Source organism: Halichoerus grypus, chromosome 12 (assembly GCF_964656455.1).
Source record: "Halichoerus grypus chromosome 12, mHalGry1.hap1.1, whole genome shotgun sequence".
Taxonomy (NCBI): domain Eukaryota; kingdom Metazoa; phylum Chordata; class Mammalia; order Carnivora; family Phocidae; genus Halichoerus; species Halichoerus grypus.
The window spans coordinates 55775807-55800117 of record NC_135723.1 but is presented as its reverse complement, the minus strand read 5'-3'; the positions used below and the strand labels follow the sequence as shown (position 1 = coordinate 55800117).

General features: G+C 39.4%; 1 protein-coding gene across 2 annotated transcripts; it reads right to left on the bottom strand.

The window, feature by feature from the left end:
- Positions 1–136: 136 nt before the first annotated feature.
- Positions 137–22406, bottom strand: FAM221A (family with sequence similarity 221 member A). Of its 2 annotated transcripts, none has more exons than XM_078059371.1 (7): positions 22290–22406; positions 19592–19765; positions 15852–16042; positions 14114–14320; positions 9424–9531; positions 4698–4777; positions 137–633 (listed from the first exon to the last, which is right to left on the bottom strand). In XM_078059371.1, the coding sequence occupies exons 1-7, from the start codon at positions 22352–22354 to the stop codon at positions 565–567; spliced, it is 894 nt and encodes a 297-aa protein (XP_077915497.1). In that variant the 5' UTR covers positions 22355–22406; the 3' UTR covers positions 137–564. The 2 variants fall into 2 exon arrangements, with proteins under 2 accessions (XP_077915497.1, XP_077915496.1); XM_078059370.1 differs by having other exon boundaries at positions 143–633; positions 4698–4780.
- Positions 22407–24311: the final 1905 nt, after the last annotated feature.

Genomic DNA, 24311 nt, shown 5'->3' with positions numbered 1-24311 from the left:
GGGCCAAAGAGGATTTGAGGTGGCACACAAAAAGTTCAATACAGTTACATACAATGCATAATCAACAAAACAACTTAAAAAGCAGTAGACACCACTAGAAAATGATTATATAATTTTTAAATACAGTTTTTTATTTAAAAACGTAAATCAAGATTACAACATTTAAAAAATAAAAAATAGGGATTTTAACTTACTATTTTTAAACAATGCTCCTTATATATTTGTTCAAAACCCAAAATAACATACTTAATTTTTTAAATACCCTCAAAAAGTTAAATTATGACAGACTAAAAACAGTTACTGTATTTTCAGGTTTTGACTAATATGAAAATAACCTCATTTGTTAGGAGAGATAAAAAGTATATACAAAATATTAAATCATGAATTTTGACAAAAGTAACAAAGTATTTTCACTTGTTTAAATAAATTAAGGAAAAAACCAAAATGACATTTATACATAGTAAAAGAAGGAAATAATTTGAGAGAAAATAAACTGCATTATTACATTTAAATAAACACAAATAAGACCTATTTGGATGACGGTTTTAATTTTCCCAATAGTCTTCATGAAGGTTTTGTACTTGATGGCAATGATGCTTTTCCTTTCTGCTTAGCAACCTTTTCCATTTTTACCTGTAAAGTTAAAATATTTGTTGATAAAATAATTTGTAAAACATTCTAAAGGAAAAAAGGTTGTACACACCTTATTTGATTCATGTCTCATTCATCACAGCCATTTCATACACTTATTTAGCAGTGATTAAGCTGCTAAATTCTAAAGCAAAATCTAATAGTCGAAGGGACCTAATCGCATTTTTAAAATATGGTATGATTTCAACTTTGCAGAAGCATTTTAATAAAAATAACATATAGGGAATATTGTTTTGGAGAAAATTAATAAGTTAACTTAAATGCCACTAAAAAAATTGTTTTATGAAAGCCTAAATATCTAACCTTACATCCAGTCTATACACATTCCCTAAAGAACACACCTAATGCAGCTGGATAATCTCTGGAACATGGACTGCTTTAAGGATAGTTTCCTGTAATTCTGGTTGTTACACTTCCACAGTTACTTCCCTGAAGGTTGCCCTCCAGTGTAACTGAAGCAGAGAAGCAGCTTGCATACCCTAAGTAGTGGCCTTCTAACCTTTAGAAACATTGAAATCCTTTCTATGGGAAAAAAGACCCCAGAGAACACAAAGCCCACTTGCCTCTTACAATCCCCAGAGGCAGCACCCACTGCCTTATCCCTGTAAGAGAAAGGGACAGAAAGTATGGGGCATGGTAGGTGGAGGGCCTCCTACCTTCTAAGGTGATAGGAATAATATCAAGAAACCAGAGGGGACCTAGTAAAACCAGTCTATCCAATCTCCTCAAATTGTAAGTAATAACTTCCCAATAATAAAATGTATATATCTCACCTCTGTCTCATCCTCATTTTTCCCCCTCTCTCTCCTCTCTGAGTTGGTTGGGACCCTCATTCAAAAACCCTACATTCATATCACTCTTTTATACTATATTAGTCAACAGGTCATCTGAAGGACCTCCAAAGGAATACCCTCTACTAAGGCAAAGATTATAGGCTTTGGACTCACCAACAGTTTTCTCATTTGGAAAAAAAAAAAAAAAAAAAGGCCACAGTAATAGGTACTTCTCAGGGTTGTTCTAAAAGTATAAATGAGATCATATATATAATCCAGGTACTTAATAAGCAATCAACAAATGCTAGTCCCTTTTCCTCTCTCATTTAGGTCCAAGTGTTAGATTTATAGTAACATCAAAAAAGGGACAAGATGCTAGGGGCACCTGGGTGGCTCAGTCGTTAAGCGTCTGCCTTCGGCTCAGGTCATGATCCCAGGATCCTGGGATCGAGCCCCGCATCGGGGTCCCTGCTCAGTGGGAAGCCTACTTCTCCCTCTCACACTCCCCAGTGCTTGTGTTTCCTCTCTCTGTCAAATAAATAAATAAAATCTAAAAAAAAAAGAGAGAGAGAGAGAGAGACAAGATGCTAAACCACCAAACAAAGCTAAAGCAGGGCTTCCTCACTTGAAATAGTACTTAGCAATACATGCATCTAATCTAGTGTCTGAAGAGCAAAGATACCTCCTCCTGCTCCTTTGTTTCTTTTTCAATTTCCTGGCACTAACAGCAATAGCACCTTGCACCTACTTCACATTTGATAATTGTTTCCTTAATAAAATTGTTCTTTCTTAGAGATAAGAGAACAAGGGTCATTCACAATGGAAGAAAATAACTTGACCTAATATATAAAAGAAGCAATGAAGCAACTCTTTAATAATACCTAAAAGTAATTAGTAAACTATGTTACCACAAAGGCTTCAATCATCAAAGCCAACTCACACTTATGGTAGATTTTTCCCCACACTAAATGTTACCATTGTACCAGGATGCAAGCAAAACGAGATACAGACATCGCACTGCTTTCTAAAGGGGCCGTGACCCATCATCAGATTCAGGTTCCTAATCATCCCTTTTCCCTCAACGGTGCATATCTTGTTTTTTCTGGAGTAAAATTCAAGTACTAACAACACATATAGTACATGTCAGCTTAGAGGAAGTTGTTTAGGTTTGAGCTTCTTAGTTTTTGTATGCCATTAATCACACAGGCTGGAAAGTTTATAAGCTGTGTCTCATAAACCCATAAATCACACAGGCTGGAGAGTTATAAACGATATCTTGTAAACTTGTAAACTGCTTATTTATAATAAGCAGTCTGGATTGGCCAGGTATATCCTCTAAAACAATCCCTCCCCCCATTATCTTCCCACAAGCAAATACCACTGGCATGTTTTCAAGGCAGTCAGCACGACCCAGGCTTCTGGAGGAGGGAAGGAAGGAGTTCTAGAACCCTGTCCCTCATAAGCCTAAGAAGGAGAAACTAATTCAGCTGTGAACTCGTGTATTCCAAGAATGGAGACTGATGTGATTAAAAGTCTAGCCTTAATGATGCTATAAAAAGAGCATTCTCTTTCCTCACCCTGGCCATTTCATCTCCCTCCCTGAGATCCTACTATCTCCTCTTTCTCTTAGATGAGAGCTCTCCAGTACGGTAGCCACTAGCCACATGTGGCCTACTGAGCACCTGAAATGTGGCTGGTGTGACTGAGGAAAATAATTTTAAGTTTTAATTTATTTAAATTTAGATTTATCCAGCCACACATGATGAATATCTGCAACACAGGTACAGAACATTTTCATCACTGCAAAAAGTTCTATTTCTAGCTCTGCCTTAAATCATATCCAGGACTCTCCCCCTCTACTTCAAAATTCCTCATCAGGGAAACCAAGCTGCTCTCTCTGTCCCTCACTCCCTTCTCCTCCTCTTGGAAGGTGAATTTATTTAATGGTCTCCTTTCTCCACACCTTCGGCTACTCAACAAGTTACAACAAAAAGTGACAAGAGTGTCTTTACTTTCATGGCACTTATTACCCAGTTGGAGAGATAATAAACACCCACAGAGCAACTATAAAATAATCGTAAGGAAAGCACTTTGAGGAACGTACCATATGGCTGGATACCATCCCCCATACCTCATCAAACCAACATACTTTCATCTGGCAACAAACAAAAACAAAACTCTCAAATATGAACACTGCCATGAAACACATCAAATGTCTAACCATATGACATGTATGAAAGTGAGTATCAATTAATATGTGTTTCCTTTTTCAATTCTCCATAAATATTTATTGAAAACTTATTACGTACAAGGCACTGTAGTTGTTCTGGGGAAAATATAAAAAAGAATAAAATACTGTTTATCCCTAAGGAGTTCATAGTGTGGTAGAGAATGATGCAAATTATCACTAGTGAAAGCTGGGAACACATCAATACTACAGTTGTTGAACCCTGGGAATTGCTTAAATACATTTATATTTAGTGTTCAGTTTCTTAAAGGCTAATGGGTAATTTAACTTGCGTCTAGATATACCTTGAATGCACTGAGAAGAAGAAATACTACATATTAAGAATTCAAGATACAGGGGCACCTGGGTGGCTCAGTCAATTGAGTGTCCAACAAGAGTTGATTTCAGCTGTGGTCATGATCTCAAGGTGTGAGATCTAGCCCCACGTCAGACCCCTCACTCAGCGGGGCCTCTGATTCTCTCCCTGTCCCTCTGCCCCTCCCCCCATTTGTGCATGCACGCTCTCTCTCTAAAATAAATAAATAAATCTTAAAAAAAAAAGAATTCAACATACATATAATTGACAAATCTGCTGATAGCTGATGTTTATTGTTGATAATTTTATCTATATATTTAGTCAATCCTTATGATCTTCATAAATTATTATATATCATGTTATTCATTCATCCTATTTCTCTGAATCATTGTAAGTCTCAAGGCCTAACACCAGCTACAAGTAAAGACTTTATAAATTATTTTTTTTAAAGATTTTATTTATTTATTTGACAGAGAGAGAGACAGCGAGAGAGGGAACACAAGCAGGGGGAGTGGGAGAGGGAGAAGCAGGCTTCCCGCAGAGCAAGGAACCCTATGCGGGGCTCGACCCCAGGACCCTGGGATCATGACCTGAGCCGAAGGCAGATGCTTAACGACTGAGGTACCCTTATAAATTATTTTTAATGATGATCCACAATAAATATGTAATTCTACTGTGTCTTTGTCACAAGTTAAATGCTTAATATAAGCAGATTTCACCATAGACTTACCCTTTCTTGGTATCGTCTTTCAAAGAAAGCCATATCATCCTCTTCGGGTCTCTTTAAGGAAGAAACTTGACTGCTTGTACCTACTAATAAGGAAAAAAAAAAATTCTAAGTAATATATTTATGGAATTACAAATTCTGCTCAAATTGAAAAAAAAAAAACAGAAAGATAACTTTCCTCTTACCAGTGATTTATTTTTCAAACCAGAATGGTCTAAATGGTAATTGATCCTACTACCTAATTCCCTTGGGGGGGAGGGGAAAAAGGACAGGGAGAGAGAGAATCTCAAGCAGACTCTCCTCTGAGCCCGGAGCCTGACATGGGCCTTGATCCCAAGACCCTGAGATCATGACCTGAGCCAAAATCAAGAGTCGGACGCTTAACCAGCTGAGCCACCCAGGCGCCCCTACCTAATTCTTTAGAAAGCAGAGCATTGCAAGACAAAGTAACTTTTATTGGCAAACATTCTCCTAATGTGCAACTGGTGCATATTAAATAACAACATATAGCTATTTCACACAAGAGCCCACTTAGCTTTGTTCAACTATATTTTAAATTTTATAACAAAACTAGAAATTCACATAATACCATAACAGATAATGCACAAAAGTAATTACAGAAGATTTGTGCCATGGTCTGAATGTGTTCCCGTCAAATTCATATGTTGAAATCCCAATGCCCAATGTGATGGTGTTAGGAGGTGAGGTCTTTGGGAGGTGCTTAAGTTATAAGGGTGGAGTCCTCATGAATGGGACTAGTGCTCTTATAAAAGGGACGCCACAGAGATCCCTCAACTCTTCCACTATATGAGGACATAATGAGAAGGGGCCAGCTGTGGATCAGGAAGAGGGCCTTCACCAGAATACAACCATGGTGGCGCCCTGATCTCGGACTTCCAGCCTCTTTATTTACTTCCTTCCTATTTATTTATAGGAACTGTGAGAAATAAATTTCAGTTGTGTATAAGCTACTCAGTCTATGGTATTTTCTTAGAGCACCTGACTGGACTATGGCAGTTTGTATAAGCAACCAAGATACTACCTGCTTTGAAATCTTTCAAAACTAACTTTAGTCATTTTCCATGGTATTCACTTTTTTAAAACTAAAACAAGCACTAGTTTAAGTTGTGAAAGCAATTTAAAATTGCTTCAGGAAAGAAAATCAAGTTTTCTTTGTAGGTGCACTAAGAGCCCAGTTCCATAGAAAAGTTCACCTTCATTTCAGGTGAATGTGTTGGTTGGGTCCCTTCATAGCCAAAACAGAGTATCAACTTGAACACATGTTCTGGTTTTTAAAGCATATAAATTCACCCTCAACCAGCAACACAAAAATCATATCACTCCAGACAATCACCACAAAGTATAACCACACTCTGTCAACTATCTAACAAAAGCCTTGTTGAGAAAAATACGAAAAAATGCTTAGAATATGTGCTATCTATTCATCTCAAAACTCTGGGTCTTTTCCCTGAATCATGTTGGATCATTTGAGCTAAGCTGCTTATAGAATCACCTTCGTTGAGTTGCATTTTAATGGTATATTACCATTTATCTGGTAAAGTGGTATTTTACCATTTTTATCAAAGTGACTATCAGAAATAAGCAACCACATGCTGCATTTGCTGAAAAAAAGGTTTTTTTTTAAATAGAGAAGACTTTAAATAGAAAATCACAGCATTTATTCAAGTTAATTCATTTCATTCAATAATCTGCCATATTGTTACAGTCACTGTTAATATTACTGTCATTGCTATTTCTCTTCGAGAGGACCATGCTTTTAAAAAATTTGGGTTGGATTTCCATGATGTTTAACTCTATGACTAAAAATCTTTTCCCTTACTAAAAGGCAACCCCTTCATCACAAGAGAAACAGGAAAAACTGAGATTTAGTTGTAGAAAGTGATCTCCACCAGAAAGAATTCATAGTCCATAATCTTTCAGGGTTGTACTTTTACTTAGGGCCTCTTTCTGGGGGGAGGAGTTATCGCTCATAGATGTTTGCTTAAAACAGAGAACATGCCCTACTGCATCATAGAAGGGAAATATAGGTCTAGTTCCTAGAGAACAGGCACGTGATCTTCCAAAGGAACCCTAATGGTTCCTAGGTGAGAGAGTCATTCTGCCAAGGTCAGGGGACAGAGTCAGTGACCCTCCTGCCCTGATCAGTCAGCAGTAAAAAGGTCTAACCAGGTGAATGGGACAGGTAGTAAGTAGCTTCCAGTTAGAATCTCTAGCTCAGGAATGTCTGTGTTTGAGTAAGCTGGAGCTGGAGGGAGAGGATACAGAGTCTGGAGAAAGTGACTAAGAATTGGCAAGTGTCAAAAAGATACAGGTTTCCTCCAGGGGACCCACAGAAAGGGGGCACCACCAGTCAAGGGTGGCCCTGTACTTTTCTTTGAGAAGAGAATACACTGAGTGGGTTCTGCAGTTTTCATAGAACAAGTGGAATGATACTGAACAGTGGAAAGTTAATTCAGAGTTTCTGTCCATGGTTCAGAAAACACTGATAGAACACCTGTGTACAAGGCAAAGGGACAGTGCTGAAAAAAAAATCAAGCTGTCTAAGATGTGATCCTGACCGGAAGGAGCCATCTAACAGTGGCCATCAGACCCCTGCACACCATGGAGTGCTGTGTCCTCGGGGCCGCTTGGAGGGCAGGATGGCTTTCTGGCTGGCACGATCAGGGAAGGCATTCCCGATCCTCTCCTCTTGGTACTCAGCATGTCCTCTGTGCCTCTAGGTTACTGCTTAGCCTGGCCCATTCCAGGCACTTGCTTATCTTCCTTATCTTTCTTGGTGTTTGAGAAATGGAAGTCTGAGAGGATAAGATCCTGCCTCACAGGTGCCTAATGTGTGTGGAATTGATGTGTCCTGGGAGTGTCATTCCGTCTTGGTTCAGAAAGGTGGAAAAAATTTGGGGAAAGGAGAGCTAAGATGGGGTGGTAAGGGTATGGCATTTTAGTCAGACGGTGGGAGCAAAGTTACACCAACAAGCAGTTTTAGTACACGGTTTAATCCAGATGATAGAAAGAGCACCAACACTACCTCAAGAAGGTAGGTGGAAGGGGTGCCTGGGTAGCTCAGTCATTAAGTGTCTGCCTTTGGCTCAGGTCATGATCACTGGGTCCTGGGATTGAGCCCTGCATCAGGCTCCCTGCTCCACGGGAAGCCTGCTTCTCCCTCTCCCACTCCCCCTGCTTGTGTTCCCTCTCTCGCTGTGTCTCTGTCAAATAAATAAAATCCTAAAAAGAAAAAGGAAGGTAGCTGGAAGCCCTCGGCCAAACAGGTGAGTCTGCAGAATTGGGAAGCTTAAATCCTTCCCTATTATCTAGTCAAGCTCAACCAGGGCGTATGAAAAAATAATGAATAACTAGAGGGTCTTCACTTTCAATTAGAAAGATCAAGTAAACTCAGCAGCCCCCAGCAGCCCCCTTCCCCGCCCCCAAAACAGTGAAGTTGAATGTCAAAAACATACAGAAAGCTTTTGGATATCTTCTGTAAGTGCGTCTTTGGTGTTTTGGTCTATAAGCAATCAAGATGGAGAGAGATACTATCCTAAAGAAAAAAGCTTGTAGGAACCACAGTAGTTGAGCCTGACCATCCATGATGCCTTTAGACTTACACAAAACCATGGTTACAAGGACTCTCCCACGTGAATCAGCCAGGCAAGCCAGTGGCCACTGTGTAGGAGGGTGTGATATGGTCCACCAAGTCCTGAGTGAAGAGGCCCAGGGGCCCCAGGCTCTGATAAGGGATACTCTGAGGCCAGAAGACAACCCACAAGAAATAGCCCAGCGCCAGGACGGTGACCAGAGAGAGCAAACGTCTGTCCGGACAGAAATCGGCGGAAGAAGCCTCGGACTTCATCTTCACCATCTTGAAAGATCTACACACTGAGCCTTGGGATGGGGAACCGTCTCTATCCCGCCCCGCCCCACACCGAGAAGGCCTGGGTAACCGGTTTCTCAGGACCGCAGGGCAGACAAGAGTGCCTGTCTTCTTCTGAAAAAAAGTTCTGAAGGACCATGTCTGCCTCAGACCTCATCAGCAGCAATTACATCAACCTTGAAAGTTGACACAACTGTGTCCTTTTTCTTGGTTTTGATTTCTCCTATCTATATTTTAACATTACTTTGTTGGGTGTTTGTGTAAGCAGCCCTAAAGTCCCTTGTAGATAAAGTCAGGGTACATGAAAAGGTTGCATGAAAATACTAATAAAAAGAAAATCCTCATTTAAAAATATTTGTAAATATTAAATACCTAATGCACCATAAAAATTACTTCTTCAATGTTTTTTTCTTCTTTTAATAAAGGAAATAGAATACTAGTGCTTAAAAATGAATAAAATTCATATATATGTATAATGCATATGTACAATTTACATGTATATGTATAATTTATAAATGGCAAAACCTTTCTAACCTAAACTTATCACCGGATTACATCCTGCTTTTGGGAGAGCCACTAGAGGACTCTCTTATTCAGACATCAAAGCAATAACGTGTAAGGTTTTAAAACTTCAAATTATTGTATTATTAGAACCTCATAATTCTCAGATTTAGCAATTTTCAAAAAAAAAGCTTCTTGCTTTTTCTCAGTCCAAGGCCAATATAAAAATAAAATGATAACCAAATTGTGGTAATACTGAGGAAAAAAAGATCTAGAAAACGAACAATCTACATTCTTATTTACTACATCCAAAAATATTTGTCAGTTTAATTTCATTACCATCTGTCAGTGTTTCTGGAGAAGAACTAGATGATGCTTGAAATGCTTTTAGAAATGGGTGGTCCATGGCTGTAACTGGAGAGTCTAAAAATTCAATTGAAGGTGCACCTAAGAACAAAATATATGAAGAATGAAAATTAAATCTCCATTTGTTGGGATACAAAAAAGTTATTTCAATGCAAAATAAATTAGAACCTCAGCAGAATAATTAGAAAAAACCTTTCTATAAAAAAGAAATTTTTATTTAGATTTTATCTGCCATATAAAGTAAAGGGAATTAGGTAAAAGTATGTTTGTATTTCTCAGAGATATTTTTCACAGAAAAAAAAGTTATGCAAGAATGTAACTATGGCAAAGAGGTACAAAACCTTAATATAGTCACAAAAATATTATCAAAAGCAAGACATTCGTGACAAAGAACCTATAGTTGAAGAGTGCAGAATAACTGTATTTTTTACTCTGTTCCTCACTGGGAAATCATCTCAAAACAAAGTATGAAAAATAAAGAAAAACTCAATGAAATGAGGAAATATCCACAACCCCACACCACAAAACTACAAAGACCAATTGCTAAATACATTGACTTTTAGACCAAAAGGAAGGAAGCTATGGAGAAAATTTATAAGTGCTCTATCTTCTTCACAAACCACCACCTCCCCTACATCCCTCTCCCATAGAGCGGATAGAGGGAAGGAAATAAACTTTTAAATCCTATCTGGTTTTTAAAATGAGTCCTTCCTTATAACCTAAACAGTGTGGGACAATTGCTCATTCTTTCAGTTTCCTGCCCCCTCCTTCCCCAGCTCCTCTCTGGTGTGGCTGGATGGAATATAAGAGAAGGTGCTCGGGGCCACTGAGGTCCTTGCGCTATCCTCTGGTTGCTGCATGCACTGCTGATCTCAAACGCTCAAGGCTGCTAAGTGGTGATTTAGTCTCGCAGCTTGGTAGGGCCTCACACTTGTTCTCACTGCAAGTACGGACCCCTTGATGCCTGCCACTTCCTCTACTGAATCCCCCAGAGCTCAGAGGACCCACCTCTAGCTCTGCTCGGGATCCCCTTGCTATGACAAAAGTCATGGCAGGTCCACTGCCTAACGGCTCAGCTGCCTTCCAACCACCCACCCACTAGGAGCTGAGCATTATGGACTCCTTCTGCATCATAAAGGAACCAAATCAGCAAGTTGTCACCTCTGTCCAGGACTCTACATGGCTGATAGAACAGATGTCCCTCTGCCCCAGGCTCCCCTACAGCAGAAATCAAGACAAAGACATCTTGTTTCCTCTCCTCACTCTCACCTTCCTTTACCCCACCTTCCTTCAGGGGCCAAAAGCGGGAGGTTTTCTCTCTTTGTTATAAAAATGCCTAAGTGATAAAATACTAGAAGGCACAAAAAGGCAAAGATGCGAGCTATCCCCACTATTACTTAGCACTGTTCTGCAAGTACGAGCCCTGGTAATTAGTCAAGCGTAAGAGTCAGAAATACTGGAAAAGGCAAAAATACCGTGATTTACAACATCAACCAAACATTTATTTTAAACTCTAAGATTAAGAAATAAAGGACTAGTAACAAAAACAGCATAAAACATTAGGTTTTTTATAAACAAATAATAATCAGCTAGAAAATATAAAGGAAGGAAAAAACCCTACGTATGATAGCTATAAAAAAATGAAATACCCACAAATAAAATTAAGAAAATTAAGAAATAGACTGAGGACTTCCATGAAAATAACTTCAGAATTCCACTCAGCTACACAGAAGACAGATGCAGAGACTCAACATTTTAAAATATCAATTCTTCCTACATTAATCTATACATTCAACATGATATCAACTAAATAATAGAATGTTCTTGTAAAAATAGAATGTTTTGTAATAATAGAATGTTGTCAAAAAATAATGCCAAAGTTCTGAAAAAATTAGTAAGAATAAGGAAAATTCTTAAGTAATGCAATGAACTTATAAATATTAATTTATTATAAAGTTTATTATTGAAAACAGCATGGTAGGTGCACAGAAATAGACAACAATGAGGCAGACCAATTAGCCCAGAACAATTTCTGGTTTGAACCCAACCCTACCATTTACTAGCTGAATAACAAAGAACAAAATGTTGTACTTCTCTGTGCTGAGTTTCTTTATCTGTAAAATAGGAGTAATAATAGCACCTAACTCAGTTATCGTGAGGACTAAATGAGAATAGATGTAAAGAGGCTGGAAAGACTCGCAGAAGTCAAAGTTGCAATTGTCATCAACAACATCATTATTATCATTATTTTTTGCCATTGGAAACTGGATTTTCTGTAACTGTTCCATGAGCTTAATACAATCATGCACCCATGAAAATTGAAAAATGATTTATTTACAAAATTTAACAAGCTAGTCATAAAATTACCTAGAAGAGGAAATACACAGATACACCAAGGGAATCTTGGGGAAAAAAAAAAAAAAAACACAAACGGGAGGCATTTACCTGTGTTTATCAAAACACACTATGAAAAATAATAATTAAAAATAAGTAATATTGGCATAAGATAGACAAATAGGCCAATGCCACAAAATAGTGAGTATGACAGAATATGAGAAAGGTGAAGTTTCAAATTATTTGGGAAAGAATGGTATTTGGATAATTAGCTATCAATTTGGGCAAAAACTGAAGTTATATATACCCCACACTTTCACAAAAATGTATTCCAAATTCATGAAAAAGCTAAACATAAAAACAAAAAAATTAAGTATTAAAGTGAAATGAATGTGAACGTAATTATAAAATTGCCTCCAAAATTTAAAAACTGTATAAAAAATAAAAAATAAGGACAGACTGGAAGAAAATATCTGCAAAAGAAATGACAAAAGAGGGGCGCCTGGGTGGCTCAGTCGTTAAGCGTCTGCCTTCGGCTCAGGTCATGATCCCAGGGTCCTGGGATTGAGCCCCGCATCGGGCTCCCTGCTCAGCGGAGAGCCTGCTTCTCCCTCTCTCTCTGCCTGCCGCTCTGCCTACTTGTGCTCTCTCTCTATCTCTGTTAAATAAATAAATAAAATATTAAAAAAAAGAAATGACAAGATTAGTATACAGAATATATAAGACCGCCTATAAATAAATGAGAAAAGATAAAAACATAAAAGTGAGCAAAGTATATAACAGACAAGTCACAGAAAGTAAAACGGCCAATAAATACCAGAAGCCTCTCATCTCACTAATAACCAGGGAAATCAAAATCAGACTGAAACAGTAACATTTTCACATATCAGACTGACAAAAAATTGGGTTTGACGGTATCACTGATCAGCATAAATGTGAGAAATAGGGAAACTAAAAAATCTAGAGGAAGTATAAACAAGTACAGCATTTTTGGAAGGCAATTTGACACATGTATTAACAAAATTTCACACACTTCAACCCAACAATTCTACTTCTCTGTATCTACCTTAGGGTCAGATTTATGTAGCATACAAGGAAGCAAGTTCAAGGATGTTTTTGGCAGGACTAGTTGTAAAGGCAAAAAAGAAAAAAATGGAAACAATCTAAATGCCATGAACAAGGTTTAGAAAAACTGACAGTATAGCTTAGAAAACCTGATAAATTGACAGCGTGGAATATTATGCAGGGGTTTAAAAGAATTAAATAGATTTGCATGTTCTGATATGACAGGCCTTCAAATCTTTTCCAAGTTAACAACTATAAAAATATAAGCTAAAAAGAAAAATAAATGATTAATTGATGACAGCAAATTACCCTCTGGGAAAGAATCTGGAGTAAAGAGAAATGTGTTCAAGGGGGCCTTACAATACTTCATTTCTATTGTTTGACTCTTTTACAAGAAAATATTCATTTATGTAATTTTTGTACTGAAAAAAATTGAATACAAAAAATGCATACACACAGACGTATTTAAAGTAGATAGGAACCGTATTCTTCTCCCCAATCCTATTCAACTTCAGAAGAATCCAAAAAAAAAAAAAAAAAAAAGAATCCAGCTACCTTCAATAGTTCAAGATATATCCAACTGAACTTTTCCCTATATTACTTAAAACTTTCATGTGTACAAGCAGTGCGTGCATACACTCTTATAAACGTGATAACATGTAGACACGTGCACAGGCATATGCACACACAGACATAAGCCTGTTTCCAAAATGAGATGGCTATCAGAGCAAAAAATTACATACAATAGGGAAACAGGTAAAGTGCAACATATCAAATAAAAGAAATATTCAGCTATCACAAACAACAGGGTTGTGGGTTGGGATTTAGGTACAAGTATTGGGGTAGGAGTGATCTTTTTTCTTGTTTTCTATAAGGACCATATATTGTATCGTGGCAATAAAACCTTTATAAAAAAAAATAAAAATCCAGGGGCGCCTGGTTGGCTCAGTCGTTAAGCGTCTGCCTTCGGCTCAGGTCATGATCCCAGGGTCCTGGGATTGAGCCCCGCATCGGGCTCCCTGCTCGGCGGGGAGCCTGCTTCTCCCTCTCCTAGTCTCCCTGTTTGTGTTCCCTCTCTTGCTGTGTCTCTCTCTGTGTCAAATAAATAAATAAATAAAATATTTAAAAAAAAAAAATCCAATGAGAGAATGTTTTCTGGAAAAAAAACTAAAGAATATAAAGTGTGAAACAAATATAGGGCTTCGCTATCGTCAGCACACATAAAACACCACGACAAGCTCACGTTTCATCGGTCGTCACTTACCAATCCCACTGTCATCTAACCGCATGTAGCCTTCCGCCAGTGAGCTGAAACCCGTTAAGCCTCCCATTGCCGCATAAGGAACATCCTGTCCCACTGGCTTGCCCTGAGCCAGTCTTTCTTGCTTAGTTTCCACCACTGTGTCATGAGCATACGCAGGCTGACCACAAGCACAAGTGAAGCAACTATGGAATCCTGAACACTTGGAACCTGAATCAAGATGTAAAGGAAGTTAAAGGTCTTTAAATATAGGTACTAAAGTGTCTGCCCTAAAAATGCTCAGCTTGGCCACAATCACCTGGATCTGGATCCCTTATAGCCTGTCCTCTGGCCTCTAAAACTCTAGCCTCCAGCCCCCAAACTCCCTCCCAGCCACCACTCTTCTGTAAGATGCTGAAGTGAGTAAGGTAAGATAAGGTATGTAGCGCGAGGAAAAAGCATCGGAAAAACCAACCAGGGCTAAAAGAAATTGCGCCAACACGGGAAAGCCAGGAAATGTAGGCCCTCTCCTCAAATACGGAGTTAAAAGCAGGTGTGGACAGCCCAGTGGCAGGACCAGGTGAAGAGATCATGTGGAGGCCTCCCTGTGGATTAAGGTCCCATAAAAGCCTTATAGGAAAGCCAACCCAGGACAGAGAAAGGACACAATGGAATAAATACTGTTTAACAATAAAGAGCAAAGAAGTACTGATACATGTTACAACACAAATGACTCATACAGACTTTATGCAAGTGAAAGCAGCCAGTTACAAAAGGCTACGTATTCTATGATTCCATTTATATGAAATGTCTAGAATAGGCAAGTCCATATAGACAGGAAGTAATTATTGGTTGCCTAGGGCTGGGGAGAGGAAGGAATCAGGAATGACTACTAATAAATATGGAGTTTCTTTTGGGGGTGATGAAAATGTTCTAAAATTGACTGTTGTGATGGTTGCATAATTCTATGAGTATATTAGAAAACCACTAAATTGTACCCCTGAAATGGATGAGTTATTTGGTATGGGAATTACATCTTAATAAAAGTGTTATATATTCTTTAAAAAAAAAAAAAAACAATATTGAAGTGGAGGCCAGAATACACCATTAACAAAATTTTACATACTCACACTTCTTAAAAAATGTGTATGGGAACAAAGGCACATAATAAGTTTTATCCAACTACTTCCATACTTAGCCAGTGAAATGCATTTATTCCTGCCACTGTCATTAAAAATGTTTTATAACATATTTCAATTCCTTTTGCTTTTCCTATCAGCCTATGTTTTAGGCAATAACATTATAATCTGCCAGCAAATTATAAAAACTTTTTTCAACTTATCAGATCAAAGAATTTAGTTGATAAAATTCCCATTCAAAAATTTAAATCTGGGTCACCTGGCTGGCTCACTTAGTAGAGCATACAACTGTAAATCTCAAGGTTGTGAGTTCAAGCCCCCTGTTGGGCATGGAGCCTATTTAAAAATAAACTAAAATTTAAATCGAATCACGTCTAGGTATTCTTTAAAATCTATTACTATCATTTAACCTATTTGAGTCACATGAGATTAGGGTTTATGAGTGCAAAACATACAAATAACTCAAGAGTTTTTCCGCTAAAATAACATTTTAGAGTGGTTGTCCATTTCCGGGTTGTTTAATATTGACTACGCAGCTGAATAAAACTGGCACAAAGACGCATTAAATATCCAATACAGAAAGACAAACATTCTGTCGGTGTGTTTATAACAATGTAACTCACAGGCATTGCATAGAAAGCCAGGGGCAGCGCTGTGCCGATCCGCAAAGTGCTTGCACCTGCAGCGAATGGGCTGGGTGCCGTTCAGAGGGACGTAAAGGTACGCCGTGCACCCGCAGCCGCTCACTCGGCAAGGGAGACTAATGGGGCGTTGCTGTGGAATCGTTTCAAAGTCAGTTTTATGTTGTTTATACCTAAAAAATAAATAAGATAAAAGAAACAAAAACAATGCAGGAATTGCTGGAAATTACAATCTCTATTCTGTTAAACGCAGAGTATTCTTTTTTATTTTTATTTTGCTGTTCTTGTTAGTAAGGCGAAAATAAACTCCCTTACACTCTTTCTGTCGCTCCGTCACAAATTGCTTTGGTCGGAAAAAACCTTCACTCTTTTAGATTTTTATTTTTAGTTATTTAAGAAGAATTTTCACAGCAATATACAAAGAAATATAATTCCCTTTAAATACTTACCACTAAAGATTCTTTAATATGGAAGCACAACCTAAGAGTGTGGAAAAAGTTCTTTAAAAAAATTATTTTTATCAAAGTACATTACTGAAATTTATTTTCATAGGTTTGCTATTTAAAACTGAAATGAGTTCAATAAACATACATGAATGTAATTTACTTTAATATAATTTAATTTTTAACTTTTAACTTCAAAATACATTGTCAACATTTTTTTTTTTTTAAGATTTTTTTTATTTATTTGCGAGAGAGAGAATGAGAGACAGAGAGCATGAGAGGGAGGAGGGTCAGAGGGAGAAGCAGACGCCCTGCTGAGCAGGGAGCCGGATGCGGGACTCGATCCCGGGACTCCAGGATCATGACCTGAGCCGAAGGCAGTCGCCTAACCAACTGAGCCACCCAGGCGCCCCATTGTCAACATTTTTAAAAGCCAAAGCTCTCTGTTAAAACACTGTAATTTTCTTAAATAGACCACTCACTTCCTGCTCTTAAGGTGATACTCAATAAAATAATACTAAATTTATTATTCTTAATATTAATCTAGGTAGTACAAGTTATAATAGCAATGAGATACCATTTTTCACTTAGCAAAGAGAACCAACATTTTTTTTAAACTATACATAATTCACAATGCTGTCAAGAGTGTTATAGAAGGGGGCGCCTGGGTGGCTCAGTCGTTAAGCGTCTGCCTTCAGCTCAGGTCATAATCCCAGGGTCCTGGGACCAAGCCCCGCATCGGGCTCCCCGCTCTGCCGGAAGCCTGCTTCTCCCTCTCCCACTCCCTCTGCTTGTGTTCCCTCTCTCGCTGTGTCTCTCTCTGTCAAATAAATAAATAAAATCTTTAAAAAAAAAAAAAAGAGTGTTATAGAAGGACCTTTCTCATTTAATGTTTCAAGAAACTTAAAAAGATCCATCCATACCTTCCATGGTTTATATAATTTCACATATAGCGTTTCCTAATTTATATAATTGTCAAATCACTGTTACACACCTTAAACTAAGGTTATATATCAACTATACTTCAATAAAGATAAAAATAAAATCATCAAATTTAATAGTAAAAAAAAAATCCTTTAACCCAGTTCATTTTTCAAAAATATACCTCAAGAAAATAATTTTGTGTATAAAAAGAGTTGTGTGCATAAAGACAGTATCAGCAACAGTACTTACAATAGCAATACACACACATACACAACATATTAATAAGGGAATGAATCAGTAAATCAATAGACAACAGTTTTTTAAATTTCTAGCAGTGAAACCCCTCCTGCAAATAAAATCTCTTACAGAACCATAATATATAAAACAGATAAAAGCAGAATTGGTTAAAGCAAGGGAAAGAGCCAGAATTAGAGTCTGTCCTTCCTCGAACCTGCCCTTCCATGAGGTACCGCTGAGACTCCCTCATAGCTCTGGGGAACACACAATGAACACCACTGGACTAGCTAGAATATTGAGCAGGTATTAAAAATCTTATTTGTGGGGGCGCCTGGGTGGCTCAGTCAGCTGAGTGTCTGCCTTTGGCTCAGGTCATGATCCCAGGGTCCTAGGATGAGCCCTGCGTTGTCAGGCTCCCTCCTGGGAGCCTGCTTCTCCCTCTCCTCCCAGCTTGTGCTCTCTCTCGCTATTTCTGTCTCTGTCTCTCTCTCTCAAATAAATAAATAAAATCCTAAAAAAAAACCTTATTTGTGATTACCACATAACAATGTGGAAACATATTTCTGTGACTCTGTCATTAAAAACTTGTTCAATATTTATACGCACACATCATTTACAACCAAATGAACTCTGTAAAGAAAAAATACATGAATATAGTAAAATGTACTGATAGCAGCTAGTTTTGGGTGGTGAGTTTTCTGTTTTTCTATATATTCTTCATTTACCTTAATAATAATTATAATATTTATAATAGGGAAAAAATAATAGTTTAGACAGAGATCTCACTGAGTGACCAGTACTGAAGAACTTTTCCATGGAAGTTGGGTTGGGTTCATTTTGAAAGTTAATTCCATGCTACATAATTATACATATATGAGACTGGCACTAAATTTGTACAAGAATAAATGATAAAACCAACACAAATTTACCAAACTCCTCTTGAACTCTGAAAGATCTCAACATAACCCTCATCCTCCATTCCTCCAAAGTGTTTTTAGTTGGGGTTGCTAAATAAGTTTCAAGTCAATCTATATACAACATTACTCATCCTAGCAACTGCTTAACAACCTTTGGCAGATGGCAAGTCTGTATGTAAATAGCAACCATACAAAGAGACTCTCATGAGAGAGCCCCAGAAACTATGAGAACAGGGCGGTTCTCCTTGCATGCTTTGTTTGGAACAGAAAGTTAAAAAGTTGTTACCTGAAAACACATAATAGGTTCAGTGATTTTTCCAAGAAGCAGCTTTGTCCTTTTGAGCTTTACAACTGTGACCTGTGACAGCAGTAAAATGTAAAGTAGAACACAACAAACACAGCCAAATGCAAACCTCAGGTACAGGCAATACACATCAGTGACTGGAGGCTCCTGCATCTTCTTCCCTCCACATGCCTTACTTGGAAAAGGACCATTTGTAATAAGCTGTGTGCTTGTATTTTTGTTTGTTTAAAGAAAGGTATCAACACAACACGTTTCTTTTTTTTTTTTTTTTTAAGATTTTATTTATTTATTTGAGAGAGAGAATGAGATAGAGAGAACATGAGAGGGGGGAAGGTCAAAGGGAGAAGCAGACTCCCCACTGAGCAGGGAGCCCGATGCGGGACCCGATCCCTGGACTCCAGGACCATGACCCAAGCCGAAGGCAGTCGCCTAACCAACTGAGCCACCCAGGTGCCCAACACAACACGTTTCTTAAAGTACAAAGGGAGATTAGTAAATTTAAGGAGAAATGCTTCTATTTGTAGACTGTTAACCTGTTCAGTGTAGGTCAACTCAAGCAACTCTTAAAGCAATTTTGCATTCTGATGACCCACCCTTTACTAACTTATCCAGCCATGGGAGAAGTAGACCCCTGGCAAAGCTGCAGGGGCAGGCACCAAATGCAAGAGAAGAGATGCTTAGGGTGATGGACCCCATAAAGAGTTGTAATAGGATAGAAGAGAAATTTTTAATTATAGCAAAAAAATAAAACCACTTTGGACAATTTCTAGGGTATTATATAAAAGCCTACTTTTAAATATTTCACAATTATCACAAGTAATGTTATTTATAGAAGGAAGATACACTCTGATACAGTTTTATATTTTCTAATCACCAGAAAACTTAGCAATATCTTACCTATGTGTACAAAAACACAGTGTCTCTGGACCCACAAGCTTACAATCCATTCCAGTTGGTGATCGCCAGCTCACAAATAATCTGTTCTGTAAGCGCATAGGTAATACTTTTTTTTTGTATTCTTCATATTCTTCAGGAGTAAAAAGTTTCCCTCCATCGTCCTCATCGACAATTCTACAACAAAAACTTCTCTTAAGCCTTGAATATTTATTTTCCAGGTCAAAAATACTACACTCTAAAATTAAACTATACTTGTATAGTCGAAAGAAATGTTTCTTCAGATTTGATTTTTTACTTTAGGCTTATGTTAATAGCAAAATTACACACAATAGGAATAAAGCTTTTCTTTCCCAAGTAAAAGAGGATTCTAAATTAAATAAAAGTCAATGAACTCATGACATCTGACTTTACTGATCCAGGTTTACCACTGGACAATTACCACAAATTCAATCTCAGTTTCTCCTTTGATTCTGAAGCAAACATGCTCATTCTTTTCATTAAAAGCTAGAGTCTAAACTGCCAAAAATTCTAATATTTTCCTCCTTTAAAAACAGTACTCCCCCCAAAAAACAACAGTACAAAAAACATCAGTGCAGAAGACATGGGTAATGCGAACTCCAACCCTGGCCAGGAGTTTAAACCCACAAATACCCTTGGATCTGCACAAGCTCAAACCCATATCTATACTGAGTAATCATCCTTTAATTCCAAAACTTTGACTTCAAAGTTTTATGGGAAAAATTAAGCCACCAATATTGCTTAATTTCTGGAGAAATTAAGAATTGGCATCCCTGGAGAAAAAGGAAGCACAAGTAAAAGAATTTGTTCAAAATTGAAGAAATTTCTCCTTGAAAATATCGCCCCTTAAAAGCCATGAAAAGATGTTGTTTGTAGACTGCTACTTAATTTTTTGTGCAATCCATACGTTTTTCCATACTTTCAAGCCTTTAGCTGAGGTAGATAAATAAAACCAATTCAGAAGCTATGAAACCATCACAACCTTCTTCCTTAATTAAATAATTTAGATACACAATAGTTTAAAAAAGGGGGGGGCATTTTATTCTGAGAAAAGTTTTGGATCATTTCACATTATAATAGCTACCATGTAGCGTATCAATAGGTACTGGGAAAAAAAAGATCAATGCAGGTCTTTAAAGATAGAGATCATTTATATTTGACTGCTAAACCAGCACAGCTCAAACTTTACAGTAGTTACAGAATCCCCAAGGGATCTAGTTCAGATGCAGATTTAGGTTAATAGGTCTGGAGTGGGCCTGAGAGTGTGCATTTCTAACAAGCTCCCAGGTGTTGCCTACACAGCTGGTCCATGATTGCTACACTTTGAATAGCAAGGCTCTAACTTTTATAGCGAACTATTCCAGGTTATTTATATTTGCAAAAATAATTTTCCACCAGTCTTAACATTTTCTGGACCAGGCAAGAGACCATAGCTGGAGGCCCACAATCCACATATCTAAACATCTAAAGATCTAAGTTATCAATCAACACCAAGGCCCAGCAACTTGCTCCCAGGGAAAAGCCCTGGAGACCTGGAGCCTAAAGAAGCCGGCCCAGCCCTGGTGAGCGCTCGGTGGAAACTGTTCTAGGCACGGGACTCATGGCCTTACCTGGACCCACCGGACCCGGGGATGAGGCCTGACCCATGAAGCTCCTCATTCTTACTTGTCTGGCTCAGAATTACCAACCATTTCTAGGTGCTCCCCAAAACTATACCACCGAGACAGTCAGAAGGAGTGACGGTCAGCTAAGGAAAACCGTTTGCCCTAACAACCCTGGGTGATTTGGGGCGACCACCTTTAAGCCGAGCAACCCCTCTCGCTCAGGTTTTCAAGGCCGCTGGGATTTCCCAGGCAGCAGTGATTTGCCTCACTTCCCGTGTATATACACACATTATCCTCTCCCCCACCCCACCCCCGGCCAAACCGGCCCCCCCACCTCCTCCCGGACCCCGCCACCCGTGGCGCCCTCAACCCCACATCCTCCTGCTACAACCTCTTCAGGAATTCCTACTCACTCAATCTCCCAACTGCCAAAAACCTTCCTTGGGAGACCGGAAAAAAAAAAAAAAAAAACACGTTTCCGCAGGTGCATCAGCCTTTGTCAGGGCCCAGGGCAGCGAGTCTCGTCCTCAAGCCAAAGGGGCAGCTACGTTTCCATTTCCGTGAGAGGAGTTTCTCCGGAACCACCGAAACTACCCCAGTCTGTCTTTCTCCTAAAACCAGCACCTCGGGGTTGGGAGCACGTTTGGAAGTTCACGACATACCCTACTACTAAACTAACATGCAAACGACGTCCGCTATTTCTTATAAGGCCCGAGGACTCACGATGTAACTCTCCAATGGCCATTTAGAAAAAACAGTTGGACCTCTACACAAATTTAAGAGTTAATAATCCGTCTTGGAAGGGGTCGAAGCGGGAGACCTCTTAAACAGCCTCGGAAGAGACTTATTAGAACTACATGTCATTACAATATTTAATTACAAAAAGACGAAACTTAAATCAAGATAAGTAAGCCTCCCCCAGCCTCCCCCAGCCGCCTGGGAACAGATTCCGGGAGCCCCAGGGGGCGGGCGCCGGGCCCCTGTCCGCGCCCCCCGCCCCCCTGCCCCCGCACTCCTCCGGCAAGGGGGACGCGGCCCGCCTGGCTTCTCCTGGCCCAGCCGAGCCGCAGCCTCACCTCCGATACTCCAGGTACTCGCCCACGGCCGCGGCGCCGCCGGAAGGCAAGGTCAGCCGCTCCATAGCCGCGGGAAGCGAGAGGTGCCCGCCCCGCGCGCTGGCGAGCCGACCTCGGAGCAGCGAGACCCGCCCCGCCCCGGCCGGTCGCGCCCCCTCCCGCCCGCCTCCCGATTGGCCGGCCCGGGGACGGCGGCGGACGCGCAGGGCGCGCGCTCCCACCTGGCAGCCTGCTGTGCGCGGGCGAAACCTTGCGTCTCCTAGTGCAGCGCACGCCGCTCGGACTGCTGTTTTCCGCAGGCACAGACGTGGTGCCTCTTGCCTTTCCCGGGCCTCGCAGGTCTCCTTGAAAGGTAACGAGTGACAAGGGAGTGCAATGCCTTGCATATCATGGACGCACAGAACATGGCTTATTTCTTTGTACAGAGCTTTTCGCTGACTTTGTGGCCCGACTTCCCAGATTCCCCAGAAGTGTTTTCAATACTGGCGTTTAAAAGACTGCGTGTAAAATCAGTAGCCCTGAGTGCGTCCAGTTTGGGTGGCACTAAAGCACCGTGTTCTTCCAAGGAAGTGAATAGCGGGTTTAAGGGGAAACAAATAGAAACAATTTAGTTAAGATTTTTTACACCTTTGAAAATATTCTCCACAAAAATCTTTTTTAAAGATTTATTTATTTTAGAGAGAGAATACGGGGGAGCGGCAGAGGGAGGGAGAAAGAGAGAGTCTCAAGCAGAGTCCACGCTGAAGCGTGGAACCCCATCCCGGTGGATCTCAGGACCCTGAGATCAGGACTTGAGCCAAAACCAAGAATGGAGGCTTAACCGACTGTACCACCCAGGTGCCCCAACATAAAATCTTTTTTAAAGCTGAATTACTATGGGATTGGCTTACCAACCCGGAAAAGGAGTAGGAAATCCATCACTACTCAAGGAGTCCCTAAACTCTGAGGCTCCCTACAGATCACCTTGAGGGCTCTCTACAAACTGTGAGGAATAATGGGCAAACAGTAAGAAAAATAATTCATTGAACTACGATACTTAATTTCAAAGTACTTTCCTGAACACTGTGTTTCAGGTCCCAAAGACAAGATATTATGTAGGCAAATTGTTTACGTGCCCCCCCACACACACACACTCCTTCCTTTTTAGTGCTCTTTTTTTTTTCCTTTCTAAAGTCGGTCCTCCTACTCAGGGAGGTCCCAGTCCCACTTCGACATCCTCACTAAGTTTTGTTAATTACTCTCCACCAGAATGTTATCTCATAACTCAGCTTAACCAATAAAATTTGAAGTCTCCCAAACACTTTAGCATTTTATAGAGACAAAGAGCTTTCAACAGCCAGATAAAGGAGTGATCCTAAAATGGGGTTATTTTAGGGGAAGGAGCCCTACTCTCCCATCACACCTTGTGGGCTGCTGCTGCCAGTTTTATCTCTTTATGAGCACCTACCTCTGCTTTTTTTTTTTTTTTTTCAAGTTTTACTTACTTAAGTAATCTTTCTACCCCACGTGGGGCTCGAACTCACAACCTGGAAATCAAGAGTCACATGCTCTTCCAAATGAGCCAGCCAGGCACCTCAACTGCCCCTGCTTTTAAGCAGCAGCTAAGCTAACAAATATAAATAGCAGAAAGTGCCAGGCTATGTGAGCATATAGAAAAGTGGCAGGGGAGTGTCTATGTAGACAAGTACAAGTTAATGAGTCTAGAGGGAAATAGTTAAAATAGACTCTGCAATTGTGGACTCTTCCAGGAAGATGCTGGGGCAGTAAACTCTGACCAAAGAAGTCAATGAAAATATGAAACATGACAGATAAGAAAGACTATGGAACAAAATAGAAAATGTTATTCTAAGCTTTTATGAAATTGGCACCTTTGCTAATTAAAATACTATATATGGTTTTGACCTCTGCTTTTAAAAAAAAATATCATGGAACTATAATTTCCTCCCAAAAGTTGCCTTAATTGATCTAGGAAATAAGATGGACAGAGGGACATGAAATAGGGACACTTGCCTTGGTAAGTAT